This window comes from Diuraphis noxia, unplaced genomic scaffold, assembly GCF_037042655.1.
Source record: "Diuraphis noxia isolate RWA-SAM2 unplaced genomic scaffold, SU_Dnox_SAM2 contig0001, whole genome shotgun sequence".
Taxonomy (NCBI): Eukaryota; Metazoa; Arthropoda; class Insecta; order Hemiptera; family Aphididae; genus Diuraphis; species Diuraphis noxia.
Genome location: NW_028301711.1, coordinates 88,006,940 through 88,024,044, shown reverse-complemented (window position 1 = coordinate 88,024,044; position 17,105 = coordinate 88,006,940). Strand labels below are relative to the sequence as shown.

The window sequence follows — 17,105 nt, the reverse complement described above, 5'->3', positions numbered from 1 at the left end:
TTTATAATAATTTCACAAAACCTATGAATGATTTTGGTTTCCGGTGCTTTGATATGGCTCCCTTTGGAAACACTCTTGCAACGCCCCTGTGACTCTGGGAGCCGTGACGCACAGTTTTAATACTTCTGGGTTAACTTATAAACAATTACTATTCCTCCTACAAGTCATAGCTACGAGTCTGCATAGTTTTAAATGCATTTATAAAATCATTAGATAGATATACCCAGGGTGATCAAATTGTATCATTTAGCTATATCTCATACCATAAGCACTCTGCACTATTAAAAAATCTTTGAATATATTAAGGAAGAAGGTCAACTAAAATATTGTATACCTACTAATAGTTTATGTTCTATTTAAAAAAATAAACACAAGGTGCCTTTCTAACTAATTAATTGGCGTTTTTTTAAAAATTTTAAACAATAAAATTTTTTTTTTCGTGTTTACCAAACTCATTAATTAAGTAATTTTGATCACTTATATTCTATTTATTATTTTATTCTAATAATTATATCACTACTTTTAATACACTGATGTGATTAGGCGAAAATATTTTTGAAGTAACATTAAACCTCACTTGGATATGAACATCCAATATTTTTTTTTTTGTATCAAGTTTCAATACAATAAGTTTTAATCATATTATACATACATATAAGTGAGAAATTATTGAGTATTTGAGTTTATTTAAATATAATGCAGTCAAATGTTTAAAATGTAGATTATATTTTTTAGGCTCTAAATTCTATCAAACGATTTCAACACTATTTACATTAACCATCATATGAACTACGAGTTCAGTTACATAAAGGTAATATAGGTATATAATCATAGTTCATACTGTTTCAATTTGGCATAATAATAAAATATATTCATAGTGAATTTCTCAAAATGAAAAGGTTATAGATTAAACATTGCAATATAATTCTTATCTATGATTAGAGTATTAGGCAAAGGCTGTGAATTATAATATTATGTTAAAGACTTAAATTGATACCAATTATATAGTTTTTCATATTTAATGTATTGAACATTGTTTAACTATTTTTAAGCCTAGATATTAAAAAAAGTTTGATTTATACTTATAACCTAATTATATTTGACGGAATAATAGCGCCATCACTGGCCATCCTGACTTAGGCCTCAGTTATACTTAATGATTCTTCCGTACATGAATGGCTCAAAGAACTCTTTCAAAATTTTAACATTCTCCTTAGACAAAAATACAAAAATTACATTTAAAGTTTAGTTAATAGCTTCCAGCATTTAATCAACTATGTTATGCATATTTTTTCATGCATTTTACTTTTTTTATTTAGTGTACCTATATTGTACAGATTGTAAATATTATTTCATACAAAAATATATAAGTAATATATTTATTTATATTTTGGTGGAATGATGAGAGAAATAAATTATGTAAGTAAGTAGCTATATGGCTATATTGTTTTATTTGGGACTACTATAGGATAGGTTACCATATATGTCCTTTAATCTTATAATCATATATAAACTTACTTTAAAATCGACATTCTTGATTCCATAGTATAGTTACAGATTTATTGGCATAGTGGATAGTCGTTTAAGCTTGTACATTGCATTCATTCTAGCTGAAATGTCTGGCATGAAATTCAAGACATCCTTTATTTTTTTATCTATTTTTGAAGTATGTACAGCTTTTGTTTCAAAAATCATTTTAGCCACCTTTAAAAATTAAGTAAGTAAATAATGTATTTGAATGATTATAATGATTAAACACATATAATTTACAGTTAATTTTTTTTTTTTTAATGGTAATTAAATTCTTAGTTATCATAATCCTTATATTGAAACTATTTTCTCTATTACTTTAAACTAAATCATTGTATTTTTATACACATTTATTTTTATTAATATTTAATCAATTTTTATATTTGAATTTTTTTTGGTATCAAAGGAATAAGAACATGATAATTGGTATTAAACTTTATTATTATGAATATATTATATTTTACTCACCTTATTCAAAAAAATTATGACTCCAGGCACTTGAAGATTATTTGCAATTGCAATAGCCTTGTATAATATGTTACAACACTTAGGTTTATTGTCTAACTGAAATTCAATTGATATTAGTAAAATTAATGCATTCACAGTCCATGTGTGATTATTAATTTCTTTAGCTAATTGTAAACATTTAGTCGCTTTATTTCGAGCTTTTTTAAGGTCATCAGAGCCCAACTCCATATAACATTTAGCTTTTTCGTAATATATGTAAATTCTTTCTATAATGGAATCCGACTTTTCAAAACGAGCACATAATTTATTAATAGTTATTCTGTAAAATAAATAGTATGATGAATAAATGAGTAGGTACAAAGAATTTAATAAGCTATTAATACATCCATGACAGACCATGAATTCAACTATTTAGGTATGAGCATCACGTTATTGTGGTGAATAATTTTTAAAATACAGCATAATTTCTTTACCAAGCATAAAATTAAAAATGTACTTTTCACATTCATAACTTGTTGAATAGATTAATTACCAAATAATATATTCATCATTTATATTTTTAGTAATATATTATCTAGCTGGTTATTCAAATCTACTAATAACTCATAAATAATAAAATATACACAATTATAGGTAATGAATGAAAACATTTTTTAGTAAGTATACCAATTGATAATATTATATATTCAATCCTTAATCAATTTTTTTAAGATTGTGTATAATGCATTATATTATGTAAATAGGTAACTTCAGATAGAATATTATATTATAGTGTAATAATAGAATAGATTCTAATAAAAACCTCATCAAATTTGTTATGTATAAAGCTATAAAAGCTATAACTACCAATCTTTTTGTGAAAAAAATTCTTATAAAATATATCTATTAATAATTACTAGATAGGAGCAACTTCAAATCTCTTTTTATAATTAATTATTTTAATTAGATATAGCCATGCATTTTTCATGATGTAATTATTTTAGCTTTTTTATGCTGGAAAATACCTATATTTATATATCATAAGAATCATTTGTTTAAAAATCGATCTCAAGTTTGGTCATACTTTGGATTTATTTCATATGGTCCAAATATAGATTCTTGGAGTGGTATGTTATTCTTAGCTGCTCCTAAAAAAATTAGCATTCTTTGATGATTATCTTTTATGCTCCACTGATGTATGTTTTGAAATGATTTATATTGCACCAATCCAAAACTTTGATAAATCCCATCCAAAATTCTGTTGAAGTTATAAGACTTTTTCTCCATAAACTCTATCATTAGCTCTGTTTTTAATTTGGCTTCTTTGATTTTGTTTTTTATTAGCAGTTGAATGATATTGTTTAAGTATTTACAAATCATAAGATGTCCCATGTTTTTTACAAGTTTTGAATTATTAATTTCAGTTAAAAGTCTATCGCCTTTCATTTTATGCTTTTCACATTTATAAACAAAAATCTGTTTTCTTTTATAAAATTGTTCCTAAATTAAAAATTAAAATAATTAAAAGTCAATAATAAATAAATAAGTAATACTTACATAAGCTACATTTAGTGAGTCGACTACTCGTTTCATGTTACCTAAAATTTTCTTTTCTGCTTCGTAAAACGGCCGCTTAGGACCACCAGATTTTAGTATTTTATCAAAGTACATTCTATCTTGTGCTAAACGGCCAAGATAAAATGATTGATTTCTTTTTTTGCAAGTAAGTTTTGTTTTTGAAAGTATCGAGTATAAAGCTGCCACGTTATCCAAACCTCCCAATTTTGCTAACTTAATAACTGCACTTCCCAAACAAGGTTTTCTATACTTTTCTTTTCTTAAAGTTGTTGAGTTGTTTATTATTTGTGACACCTAAAATTATTATTGTTTATATAATTTACTCTTACTTTAATTTAATAAATAGTAAAAAAAAAAAAAAAACAATACCACAGTACAATTTTGTTTTTATATTACAGAAAATACCTTTAGAACTCCCAATGTAAAATCTAATGGCTGAATCCTCTTTTTTACTCCATTCAAATATGTTATTAAACTTTCTTCAAATTCTTCATTGTCTAGCATTATACTTGCTCTGTTCTCCAAAACTGATAATTTTTCAGGAAATTGAGCTTCTGCTATCAAATGATTTGCATAGGCTAATTTCGGTTGAAACAAGTTCTGTTGACATTTGCTTAGAAGAATTCTAGAGTTTAAATCGTTTTTGGACACCGCCAATACTTTCTCACAATATTGAGCAGCTAAAATAATGACGTTTGTATGTTTTTAAAAATAAACTACATAAATAAAAAGTAACAACAGCTATATACTATAACCATATATATTATACAATATACATGCATATTATATATTTTGTGTATTTGTTTAACTATTGTATACATTAATTATTAAGATCAGTTATCAAGATTAAAGTATTTCTAATTGATCTTATCTATTATTATAATTGTTAATGATTTTACGGTTATTTACCTATTTCATAATTGTGCTTTTGAAATTCTCTTTTAGCTATAGATTTTGTTACCAATATCTCATTAAACCATAGCTTAGGGCCTGTATCATCAGTCCGGAACATTTTGATAAAAATGAAACAATTATAAGATTAAAATTTTGTACTTAAAACGTTATTAAAATTGTGAATTTTGTAAATTTTAATGAGAACACAAAATATTTTATTTTATTGTTATTTATCCATTCATGTCTATTCATTTGTTGCATGGTAACAATATTTATTATATATTAATATTACACAATATTATGATTACCTACTTAACAATGCAATTTTAATTTGACAAAAATGTTTTTTAATCTACAATTTTTTTTATGATGATAAGTTGGTATACAATTATTAGGTATTTAATATGGTAAACAAAATTATTTGAATAATTATTGAAAGATTAAAGTGAAGGAAATTAAATAAGGTTTTATTTGAGTGAATAGCATAATATGTGGAGTGTAGATACATAAAATATTCCACTTTGGCCTTATCAAATTAATTTATAACCATGTTTATTCCAACAAAGAATTCAGACAATAACTAACCAATAATACTCAATTCCATCAAAAACAAAAATTAACTCATTTAAAAAAAAATTTCGTGTAAAATTTAAATTTGATGTTGTATAAAATTATTGATATATATATGTATATACGACAAACAGTTCAGATAAAAGACAGATTGTCAGTCTACACTCATAATTAAATGTATGTTATGATATTGTTGGAAAGTAATTTATCTTACTATTACCTAGATGGCTAGACCAGTAACTTTTTTTTAATCGCTACTCGTACATTTTATTTTAGATTCTGAACGAAGTGATGAATGTATTGATTTTACAATGATGTGTGTTTTTTTTTTTTGTTTTTTTTGTGTCTGTGTACAGCATAACTAGTCGAAACAATGCTTCAATTTCAAACTTTGGGGGTGGTTTCCGATGTAAAAGTGAATATCCTTGGTGCATTATAGAAGTTAAAAGTAAACATTTTCCATCATTTTTCAAAAAAATCGAGAAAAACAAAAAAAAAATGACAGAAAAACGGGAATTTTTACGCAAAATCAGTTTTCGACCAAATCGATTTTTTATATGGTTGTAATTCAAAAACTAATCACTGTAAATACTTGAATTTTTCACCAAATGTTTATGTTAGTGTTATCTATATACAGTTTAATTTTCAAAAAATTTTGACTTTTTTTGAGTTATTTATAGACCATTTAAATTTTAAATTTTTTTTGAGAATTTTTTTTTGAAGTGTCGGTAAAAAAATGTTGGATGGCCAAAAAAACTTGAAAATTTAATACACGGTTCCTTATGAGTTGTTCTTATTGTAGATAAAAAAAAATTAAAAATCGTATACCCCAATAGGGTATTCAGAATTTTTTATAATTCCTTTGACGTTTACAATTTTCAAAAAACACCAAGCCTAACCAATACCTAAGATTTTTTATGTGATGTCGACTTTTATAATGCACTTAGCATATAAATTCATTAAAAACACTAACACGTTTTTAACCACACTTCTTATGATTATACACTCCTAAAGATGCATATATTTTTTTTGGACGGAAAAAAATGTGTATATAAAGTGGCAATAGTTGAATAAATAATACAATAGTTTAAATATAAATCACTGTATACAGTTTTATTTTTTTGTTATTTATTTAAGCGGGTACACTAATTATTTCGAAAAGTATTTATTTTTTTTATTTTTTTTTTTAACTTCTAAGTTTATGTTTTTCTAAAACTGTATGATAAATTAATTTTTTTTACCCTCATATTTATTGGTGAAATCATTACCAACTTTTGATTTTCAAATGGTAACATATAATGAAATTATCATGAATTAATAATAAAACCATTTTTATTATAAATTTACTCGTTAACATTTTATATTTTGCTGATTGGTTTGCGAGTTACAGCTCCTCAAAGTATTGGTGTTTGAAGGAGATGTTATAGTCAGTAAATGCGATAGGTATGTATATGTTTATACTATTTCTTCATTTGTAAAGTCCAAGAGCTTATAACTCATAAATTCGATACCGTACGACCTAATGGCTAATAGGTAACGATATTGATAACTATTGTACTCTGTACCTGATTAGTAATTTAGAATAGAATGTCTTTTTACACCTTTAATATTCTAATTTGATCATAAAAGCTACATTTTAATAACCTTGGCTGTCGTATTGGATCCCCACCATTGTCTTCATTACAAGACAATATTATGACATCATTACGACGCATATACCTATAATTATTACCAAACAATAATAATATTTGGCGATACCTTTATCATTATTTATAATTATTTATGGCTATGAAATTATAAGCACAATGTACAAAATTATAGTATAATGTCGTATTGTGTATTGATAAGACTGACGGTTCAAAACAAACTGTTATCACGGTTCATTACATAAGAAATACATAGGTAAAAAGCAATGTTCGAAAAAAATTCATTTGTTTTTGTGTTTATTTTATTTCTTAATGTTCTGACCTTCAAAATGTGCTCTTTACAAGTTTATACTATTTAATAACCAAAAATATTAAGCTTAACTCTTTTTTTGCCATTGGAAACAATTCAAAGCATTTTGTACCATACTCTTTATGAACAAATCATTCAGTTAAGTATTATTAAATATTAATAATTTCTTATACTAATGTAACTCATTGTATACACTTTTTTCCCTCCAATTTATACTAATGTATGCTTTATATTTTTTAACAATGCCTACTAAAATATATTTGTTTGTTGTGTTTTTGTTTTTGAGCCATCAACTTGAGTCATCTGCCTGTACGTGTTACACCGATTGTTTTAGTTGTTTGTTTGTTGATTAAGTGTCACTTTTTAAGTATCTTTTTGAATAGTTTTTTCAAGGTAAGTGGTGAAATTACTTCTTATTAGGCAATTTGTTTATGTTGAAAATAATTTTATTTCAGTGAAAAATATGACTTCAAACAGTCTCATCAAGCTTTCATGCCTAGTACATTATATTGATGACAAAAAAATATTATCCAAGGCAGAACATTTTTTAGAATGGGGTAATGTCACAAGCTTTAATTATATACCTGATATTGGTGTACTTAGTGGCCAAGTGCATGCTAGTATGAAAAATAAATCGGTAAAATACTTTTGAAATGTTGATTGTATGTTTTTAAAATAATTGTGATTCATAATTTTTAGATATTCTTCATAGACGAGAATATTGATCATGCCAGTTGTACATGTCCAACAGGTTTGACAAAATGCCATCATATGGTTTCACTTCTTTTACATGGGCATACAAATATATCGGTGATTGATATAGCATACAGTTGGTCAAAAAATGTGCAAAATAAAATTAAGTAATGACTATTGATGATATGTATCCAAATAATTTTAAAGCTGTTACTAATACCCATAATTATAATTTTAAAGTCTTATGCTTTGATAAATTATAGACAGCTAATCAAACGGTTGGGTTTTCGTGGTTATTAGTCCAGAACCTTTAGTTGAAGATTTTAGTGAATTTTTATTCTCTTAGATTTGTCACTAATAAAAAGAACAGTAATTAATGTCAAAATAATATTACCAATTGTGGATTCACTAGTTTTAAATCTAAATGCTAAGTCTGGGTAGGCTAAATTCAATATTAATTGTATAAAAGTCATGAGAATTTGGTCTTTTAGACAGAATTTTTCAACATTCTAACTAAAATTAACTTTGGTACATAAATCCACGGTATAGAAGTTTTCTACGCCACTCTGAACAAGAAAACAACAGGTAAATAACTTTTTAAAGGCTTTAGTTAATTGAATTGGTGTAGGTGTTATGCAGTCTCCAGATTGTTTTCTCAACGATCCAAAAAAATTTTCTAAACATTCTTGACTTATTCTTCTTGTGTATATAAATTTAAAGTTATTTTCTTTTAAAATTCCCCACAAACCTACTAAAGAACCAATACTGATTAACCACGAATTTACAAATTTAATGTTATTAGTAACATATTTTTCACCTATCATTTTTTAATTTTCTTTTTGAATAGTTATAAATTTCAATTTTTTTTAAAATTCATGCATTGCTAGTAAAAATTTAATTTGGGAGTCACTACCAGCTAAAGCTCTATTTAATTCTTTTGTAGTTGCAAATGTTGATGAATTAAATATGTCAAACAATTGATCAAAATTTAAGATATACTCTGATGTACCTAAAGCATTATGTGAAAGATTTCCTGAAGTTACACTAAAATTTATGGCAGCAGAAACACTATGACTCAATACTTATGTCGCTAATTTGACCTTCATTTTTTCAGTCCTCAGAAGGTAAATATGTGATTTTGTAAGTTTTGGAGCCAATTTATTAACATTATCTTTTTCAGAATGGTATATCGATTCAATTTATTCCCAGTCAGCAATCTTATTATCAAAACGTACTTCATGATTCATTAAATTATTCCTAGCTGCTTTTATAAGGTGCGATGTATCAAAAAATAAAAAACTTTTTTAAAATTATGTAAAAAATATGGTCTTTCAGGAGTAATATGAAATAAAATTGAAACCTTAATATTGCTTGCTCACATATCATTAACTATTCCAATTATATTTAAATTTATATCATTACATTTGTTAATAGCTGTTATAATTATATTTTTAAGATAGTTTAGTGAACATGTAGTATTAACAAAAAAATACGCAAGAGGCTGTTTCCAGTAATTATTAATACCTTTGACCATTAATGTTAAAACATTTAAAGCCGGGTTGAAAGATTTACCATTACCTTTTTTTCATAATTTCCAATATTAAAAAATCACCCACTTTTTATAGACATTTCATCTAAACATAATAAAGAAAATTTATTTTCAGGGCACATTTTATTCATTTTTAGGGCAATTGTTTTAAGTATATTATCGCTAAAACCTGGTTGAGATTTTACTGATTGTGTCATTTTTGATAAAAGTCTCCTAGAAGGTAGTATAAATGTTTTTGATAAATTTCGGTATGCTGTAGGCGATGAAAAGTATAAGCTAAGACAAGTTTACTTAAACTGTTGAGTATACCTTCTGCCCATTAAAGGTTTGTTAAATAAATAAGACTGTACTTTAACAAATTATGAAGTAGTAGGTTTCAAAAATTTGTCACAAAGTTTTTGAAAAGTTTCTAAATTAACTTTGTTTATCAAATCATCAGATGTTTCTTTATGCTCCTCCATTTTTTTCATACCTTTAGTATACTTGTTATTTATTTCTTTGTTTTTTTTTCTTAACTTGTCTTTTCTGGGAGTATTATTTGATAAGTACTGTAGTGTTTGTACACTTTTATCAACATACTTTAAATCATTATTGTCCTCTACTTCTAGAATAAATCAAAATATTTAAAAATATTTTATGAAAATAAAGTTTACAAGTTAATTAAATATTGTTAATATTGAATACCTATTGATAATTTTGAAGTATTCAAATTTAATGAGGATCTAGAAGTGCAACTTAAACCTAAAAGTTGGGATTCTGGGGCGCAACTGTCATCAATAGATAGGAAACTAGAGGATTGGCGATTATAATCAGCACTAAAATTCATGTTTGAACCTTCTTCAATTATTGATGATATATTGACATTATCAGAAAAGAAATATCTAAATAGCAAGTAGGAATAGCATTGGTTGTAAGGTATCTTTTTCCAGATATGTTTACTTTAACCATATCATTATTAAAATTTAAAATGCATGCTACAGATCCTATAATATGAACTATACATTTGTCCTTTGACTTCATTTAATTTTGGCTCATCACAAAAATCAATCCATTGTTTACATCTAAACAATTATTATTGTTTTCAAATACCTAACTAATTTTTTTTTTATGTATAATAATTGTGTAAATACTTGACAACTCGTTCAGGATCCTTAGGAAATCTAAAAAAACTATACCCACAACATGGAGACTGTCTCTTGCAGCTATTAACAGCACACACGTTAACTTTGTATGAGGACATATCTTTAATTATTCAATTAATCAGTGAAATATTTATACTGTTTTTTAAATATTATTTTGTTTGTTATTAATATATCAATATAATATATTGTATACAATATACATTATCATTTATCATCATTCCTTCATAACATTATGTACTATATTTATAAATATAATTTTTTATTTCGATGTTACTAGGCGATAAATCATGTATAATAATATATAAAATTATAATAATAATATTACATGTTTTAGTTACCCGCCAATTATTTATTTTGAAATTATCAAAACAGTGATCTGCCAGCTCTGATTGCTGATAAAATAGTTGTATTCTGTGATAAAGCTTGCTTTCCCTACTTGTTATTTTCTATACCGTGTTAAATCAACAACTATATGAAACATAGATTTACTAATACCACAGTTGAATTCAAATAATTTGTTATCAGATTCAAGAGAATGGTAACCAAAAAGATGATTTTTGAGGAGGAATTATTCTTTTTTCAAATTTTAAATTTCTTTTTAAAGGAAATACATGTCTACTTGATCAGTTGCACTGGTTTTTGATGTTATAACATTTGTTTCTGTTTCAATAATATTTTCAATAACATTAGAACTCTCGCTTTCCACTGAAAATATATTTTCTACCTTTTTTACGCCTTAATATAAATTAATTCTTAATTTTAGAATTTCAGTTTTTAATACCAATAGGCAATAATATTATGTTGATATGCTAACAACACGAATATGCATGCAAAGTACAAGTATACTTACTTATTTATTAATTTACTTATTGAACTGAACAGCTTTATTCTAACCCCTTTCTTATTGATAAAACAATTATAATTTATAAGTTATAAATAGTTAAGTATTAGTTTGAGACAGACACAGGCTTAAATAAATAAACAGAGATTTTATTAGTAAAAAACATATAGTTAATATTTTATGTTATTTTAATCATATACACGTTAAATTAATATCTATATAAATACAGAACAAATAAAATACCTAACTACTATCAATTAATACAAAAATAAAATATGACAGTGAGCCACTGAGGTTTGTTATGAAGATGGATGTAGAAAAAAACAAGGGAGAAGAATTTAAACAAAGTGATGGTTGGATTAAGTAGAAAGATATGAATATAGTTTGTATGACTGCAGGGGCGCACCCAGAATTTTTTTTTTTTTGGGAGGGGGGCTAAATTCAAATAATTTTAATATTAATAGGTAGTATTTATTTTGAAATATGTACAGAAATCTTAAAGCTTGTTTAAAACCTTTTACTAACTAATTTTGTTTTTGTTCCGGTTTTAAGTTTTATTTGAATATACAAAAAACAATGAACAATTAAAAATGAATAAATAAATAAATCAGCTCGTAAAAACCAACGATGTTGACTTGAACAGTTGTACGACAATATACTAGTTAATCTACTAAATAAGTAATAAAATGAAGGTGGAATTTGTTAACGCAAAGATACCTGCGGTTTGCGATAAACTAAATTGTATCGATAAAAATGTATATTCTAGACGTTTATGGTATCATACACAGTACACAGTTTCAACTAACGACGTTGTGACGATAATAATAGACAACAAAGGTCTCACCCAGGGCCCGGAATGACAGGTAGAAATATAATATAATATTATGTTATACCTAATGTTTCAATTTTGATAGTTGATAATTTTTTTTTTATAATAATTTAAAGTCAAATGTCAATTGTCAATAAACCTAATAAAATTATCAAAATGTTTAGGGCTAGCAATTTGGGGGGGGGGGGCAAAGCCCGTTAGCCACCCCCTTGGGTGCGCCCTTGTATGACTGTAGCAAACTGTGTTCTATGGAAGTATAGGACTAGGGTCGCTGACTCTTGCATAGCAATTAATAAAATAAAATAATGTTACAAAAGACAAATCAATTATATTGAATAAAAATAAACATTAAATTAATTTAAACATAAAGTTATAATTGAATTAAGGAAGTAAATATTATTTTCTATAACATACTTGGTATGTTTTCAGGGGATGTAAATGAAAAAGATATTTTTTTATTCCTTTCAAATATAGCAGATCCATTTTCTCTTAGTCCATCTTTGAAATGACAACTACATATTTTATTATTTTTTGTAGGATGTGCATCTACTCTCCTGCCATGTAATAAGTTTAATAATTTAAAATTAAAATAACTTATAACTTTTATCAGATAATATAGGTACCAACTACCTATATAATATACTTGTATATAGTATACATAAGTATGTAAACATATTTTTTACTGTTAAATTATTTGGTTTTATTTATCTTTTCTTAATTTATTAGATATTCAACTACTCAAGTTAATTTCAAAGAAGTTAAAAAATTAAGCCTGATAATATGCTTTCCAGAAGAAACTAATCCCAATAATATTGTAAACAAAAAATATGTTAAATGAACATTGTAGATGCTAATTAATTTAATTTTAACAAGTATTAGTACTATACAATTAATTATACAATTAGTTAACAAACATCAAATCAATCATAATGTGCGGTAAATTATACGTTTCTTTAAAAACTAAAAAAAAAAATCATAGATATTTCACCTTCATTATTATATATGGTATTATAAAATATTATACTTAAATAACTACTTTGTTAGAATATTAGGTAGGCATGTCTAAATCCTAATATTTAGGTATCATAGAAATATTTTTATTTTAAGCTGTATTGTATTTTAGTGTTTTGCAACTGAATAGTTCCTTTTGTTTGATTGATGTTGTTAGCTGTTTAGGTATTACTACCTACTAAATCTAAGTTTAAATATTATTAGTCCCACTTTTAAATTTTACTGCATTTTTTTTAGTTAGTGGTCAAGTTGAATTTGTTTCAATTTTTTGAATACATGTTATGATTTAAATTGGAATAGATTTATTATAGTCCTGAGCTTTTAAATAATGGTAACACTTTAAAGGACATTTTTGTCTAGCAGGTACTCAAATTTTATAATTTTTTAACACAGTTACCTATGCATTTCTTTTATAGTAGTAGTAATAAAGTCAATCAATTTCACTTCTACTCCTTTATTATATACCTATTAATTATTATAGTTATTACTTATTACATTCTTCTCAATTTAAGCCAATAACTAAAATTTATTATAATAATGTTGCTATGTTGGTAGGTATGCCTAATTTCGATAATAATAAAAATATAATTTTTATAATGTTACAATAGTCAATGACAGTAAACTGTGTATTTTTAATTGAATTCTCATTTGATTTGATGATCCTAAAAAAAGTATCTTAATAATAAATGGTGAAATATATTTTATACTTAATATGTACAATGTATACTTACATATCTAAATCCTGTGTTGGATCACTTCTAGTAAGTTGGTAGATCACCTGCTATACAAATGCATTTTATTGTGAGTTGTGACTCATAATAATATTAATATAAAATGGGTTGATTTCAATCATGATATATTAATATAGGTAAGATGTTTGCTTACATATTACCTTTTTGTTTAACAATATTTATAATTATATTGTTAAAATAATCTTAAAATAAAACATTTTATAAATTTAAATTTGAAATTATTTAAGTGGTTTGTAATATTGTAAATATAATATGGGGTAATTTGTAGAATTTGCAATTTTGAATTAAGTTGTTTTTAATTAGATAACATGAACGAAAAAAAGTTGTAAAATCATTATGCATTTAAAAAATACAATATACTAGATGTTTACTTATAGGTTAGGTACAGTATTATGCAGGGGCGTATTTATGGGGGTGGCTGAGGGGGCTTCAGCCCCCCCCCCGAAAACCAGGAATTGTTTATGAAGTCTGCTTATCTTATCAGATGTAAATTTTTTAACTCATATAGGCTGAATTGGGAATTTCAGTTGGAGAAAACACCACAGCCCCCCCCCCCCCAAAAAAAAAAAAATATCTAAATACGCCCCTGGAATTATGTATATTTAAAAATTAAAAATTATAATTATTGACTTGTTACAGTTAATTCAAAACTAATATAAAATAGTTTAAAAAAAATAATAAACCTTTTAAAAAGTAAATAATAAAAATAAGACATATCAGTTATAACTTATATGTATGTGTATGTATGCCTACTATACAAGTTAAAGTAAAATTTAAAATAAATACTGTATTGAAAAAATATATATTGTATATATTTAATAAAATAATGTTAAATTGTAAAAATAATATTTTCAATATGGCTTTAGTCACCTCATGTTATATGAATTTAATTACATTTTTAGACTTCTATTAGTTGTATTATAAGGTGTATAAAATAATTTCTTAGGTAGATTTATGTGCATCTCTAAAGAGATTTTACTAATGAGTAATGAGCCCCTTCTTTTTTTTCAGAATTGATCATAAACTATCTGAAATTAATGTCAGCATACACCTGTATTATATCATGTTATTAAAAAAAATTGTATAATTTACTATGTAATTATTTATTAGTGTTCTACAAAATTTTATAGCTATTAAGTATAATATATATATATTTATATATCGTTCGAACCACAAGATAAATATAAAAATTATTATGTGTTCAATTTTATTATAGAAAATTTTATAAGACCTCAATTATAAAGATTGGCTCACGCAGGAATCTTGTTTTGCCGAATAGAAATCTCATATTTTTTGTGTAATACAACAATATAATAATATGGTGGTATAAAATTAACTGTGTCCAAAATCTTTTTTTAATTACGGAATGATGCGTAATAATGACGCATCGAAATTCATGGAAATACTAATTGGAATGTTACTATATTGTTTGTCCACAAAAGATATTATTTCACATTTTTCACAAAACTGATTAAAGTCAAATTAATTTTTATTACTTTTGATGAACACAATCTTATCGATATAATTGTTGTAATTGTGTATCTTATCCATTCGAATAATGTGTATTCAATACTCATTATATTTTAGTCATTCCTTTTATAAAATAAAACGATTGGCATTTGGCATTTAGTACGGACAAAAATATTTACTTATTAAAATATATATACCTATATATAAACAATATTTTTGGATGGTTTATTTTAAAATTCCAAATTACGCTAAGAGATCAAAAAACGTGTCAATATATTATACATCATTAAACCTGAAAATGTTAAAATTAAAATGAGAAAACATCGAAAAATAAAAAAAAAGTTTCTTCTTTGATATAATAATTCGTTTCAATGAACAAATACCGCAGAGATACCGCAATGTGTAAATCCTCGCGGAACATCCTGTATTTTACACAACGACATTAGAATGTGCCTAATTACTTCAGGATTGACAGCAACTCGTTGTGATGTTGATGATGTTCATCATTACAGGTAGTTATTAAAAATCCTAACATAGTTTGTTTATTATTCAAACATATTTCTTAATTTTAATGTATTCATAGCCTTGTAGACAAGGCCAAGGAGGTAAGACTTCAGACCTAGTAATTTAAAAAAAAGTATTGAACACCAGGAACAACAAAAATTATACCAATCAACGGGATATACATCGATATACTAATGAATTTAAATATGCAATTTTATTGTTTACCTAATACCATTAATAATTATAAATAATTGTTCATAATCATTGATATTAATATTTATTCCATCTGTTGGTCTCCTTACTACTTAACATAATTATTTTAAATAGCTATAAAATCAAGAAAAATGTTTATAAAAGTGATTTAATTATTCAAGTAAATAGTGGTTATAATAAAAGGTAAATTTAATTTTCGTAATAATGTGACATACAATTTGATTTGAGTTCATATTTTTTGTTTCCGATAAACGGTTTATTCTATATAAACCAGTAATCACATCAAACTGAACACGCTGTATCTAAGTACAAAGGGGGTAACATAAAGCACTAACAAATAAAAAATTAAAAAATAATACTAGGTTAACTTATGACAAAAATATTTTGAAATCATTTTTTATAATTTACATTTCAATTGTTTATATCATATGGTTCGAATATAATTCTTTATTTTAAAGTTGAGCGTTCCGAGGGAAATGGCAGATGGGGGTGAACGCTTTTTTTTTTTGAAGACCTTGTGATGGTGACTTACACTTATAGTCTCGGAATTACAAATACCTATTATATGTCATTAATTTACCCTCGTCTACATTACGTACATCATCGAATTGATGGCGACCAGTTATAAGTTATAACTTTATAAGTTATAAGTTATAACTTATAACATACCCACTGCAAATCCTCATTATCATACGCGGTATAATAATAATTTTACTATATTCAATGTATATTATAGGTAGGTACCAAGGTACCTACCTACATCAATTTACAACCACAGTAAACTTTTTAATAACTAATAATTCGTTTCAATTTTTTAAAATTTATTTATTAGTGCCTAATACATTTGTAGATCTGATAATTTATTTTTTGTTTCTGATATTTAAGGAGGGTTTAGTCCATCCCTGCGTTCGTCCCTGTTATAGTAATATAACTATTCACTGTACACCAGAGCGGTTATTTACTTTGCTCCTATTTTAATTATTATTGCAAGGTACTTACGGCCTATCTATTTCCTATCACCAATGGGTATTAAAACGTTCAGTATTTTATTTGATTACGTATAATTATATGTTGCCTATATTGTTCAATGGGTCAGTGGCGTATTTTGGGTGATTTCTCGGGGGGT

General features: G+C 25.4%; 2 protein-coding genes across 2 annotated transcripts; one reads left to right on the top strand and one right to left on the bottom strand.

Annotated features, from left to right (window-relative positions):
- Positions 1-1,551: 1,551 nt before the first annotated feature.
- On the bottom strand, positions 1,552-4,567 carry LOC107170761 (outer dynein arm-docking complex subunit 4-like). Its single transcript, XM_089218242.1, has 6 exons — positions 4,465-4,567; positions 3,961-4,235; positions 3,535-3,849; positions 3,062-3,477; positions 1,999-2,317; positions 1,552-1,704 (listed from the first exon to the last, which is right to left on the bottom strand). Exons 1-6 carry the CDS (start codon positions 4,565-4,567, stop codon positions 1,552-1,554), a joined length of 1,581 nt encoding a protein of 526 aa, XP_089074368.1.
- Positions 4,568-6,965: 2,398 nt separating this feature from the next.
- Positions 6,966-10,574, top strand: LOC107171593 (uncharacterized). The gene is made up of 5 exons (XM_089216198.1): positions 6,966-7,368; positions 7,431-7,612; positions 7,675-7,835; positions 8,612-8,792; positions 8,849-10,574. The coding sequence occupies exons 2-4, from the start codon at positions 7,439-7,441 to the stop codon at positions 8,622-8,624; spliced, it is 348 nt and encodes a 115-aa protein (XP_089072324.1). The 5' UTR covers positions 6,966-7,368; positions 7,431-7,438; the 3' UTR covers positions 8,625-8,792; positions 8,849-10,574.
- Positions 10,575-17,105: the final 6,531 nt, after the last annotated feature.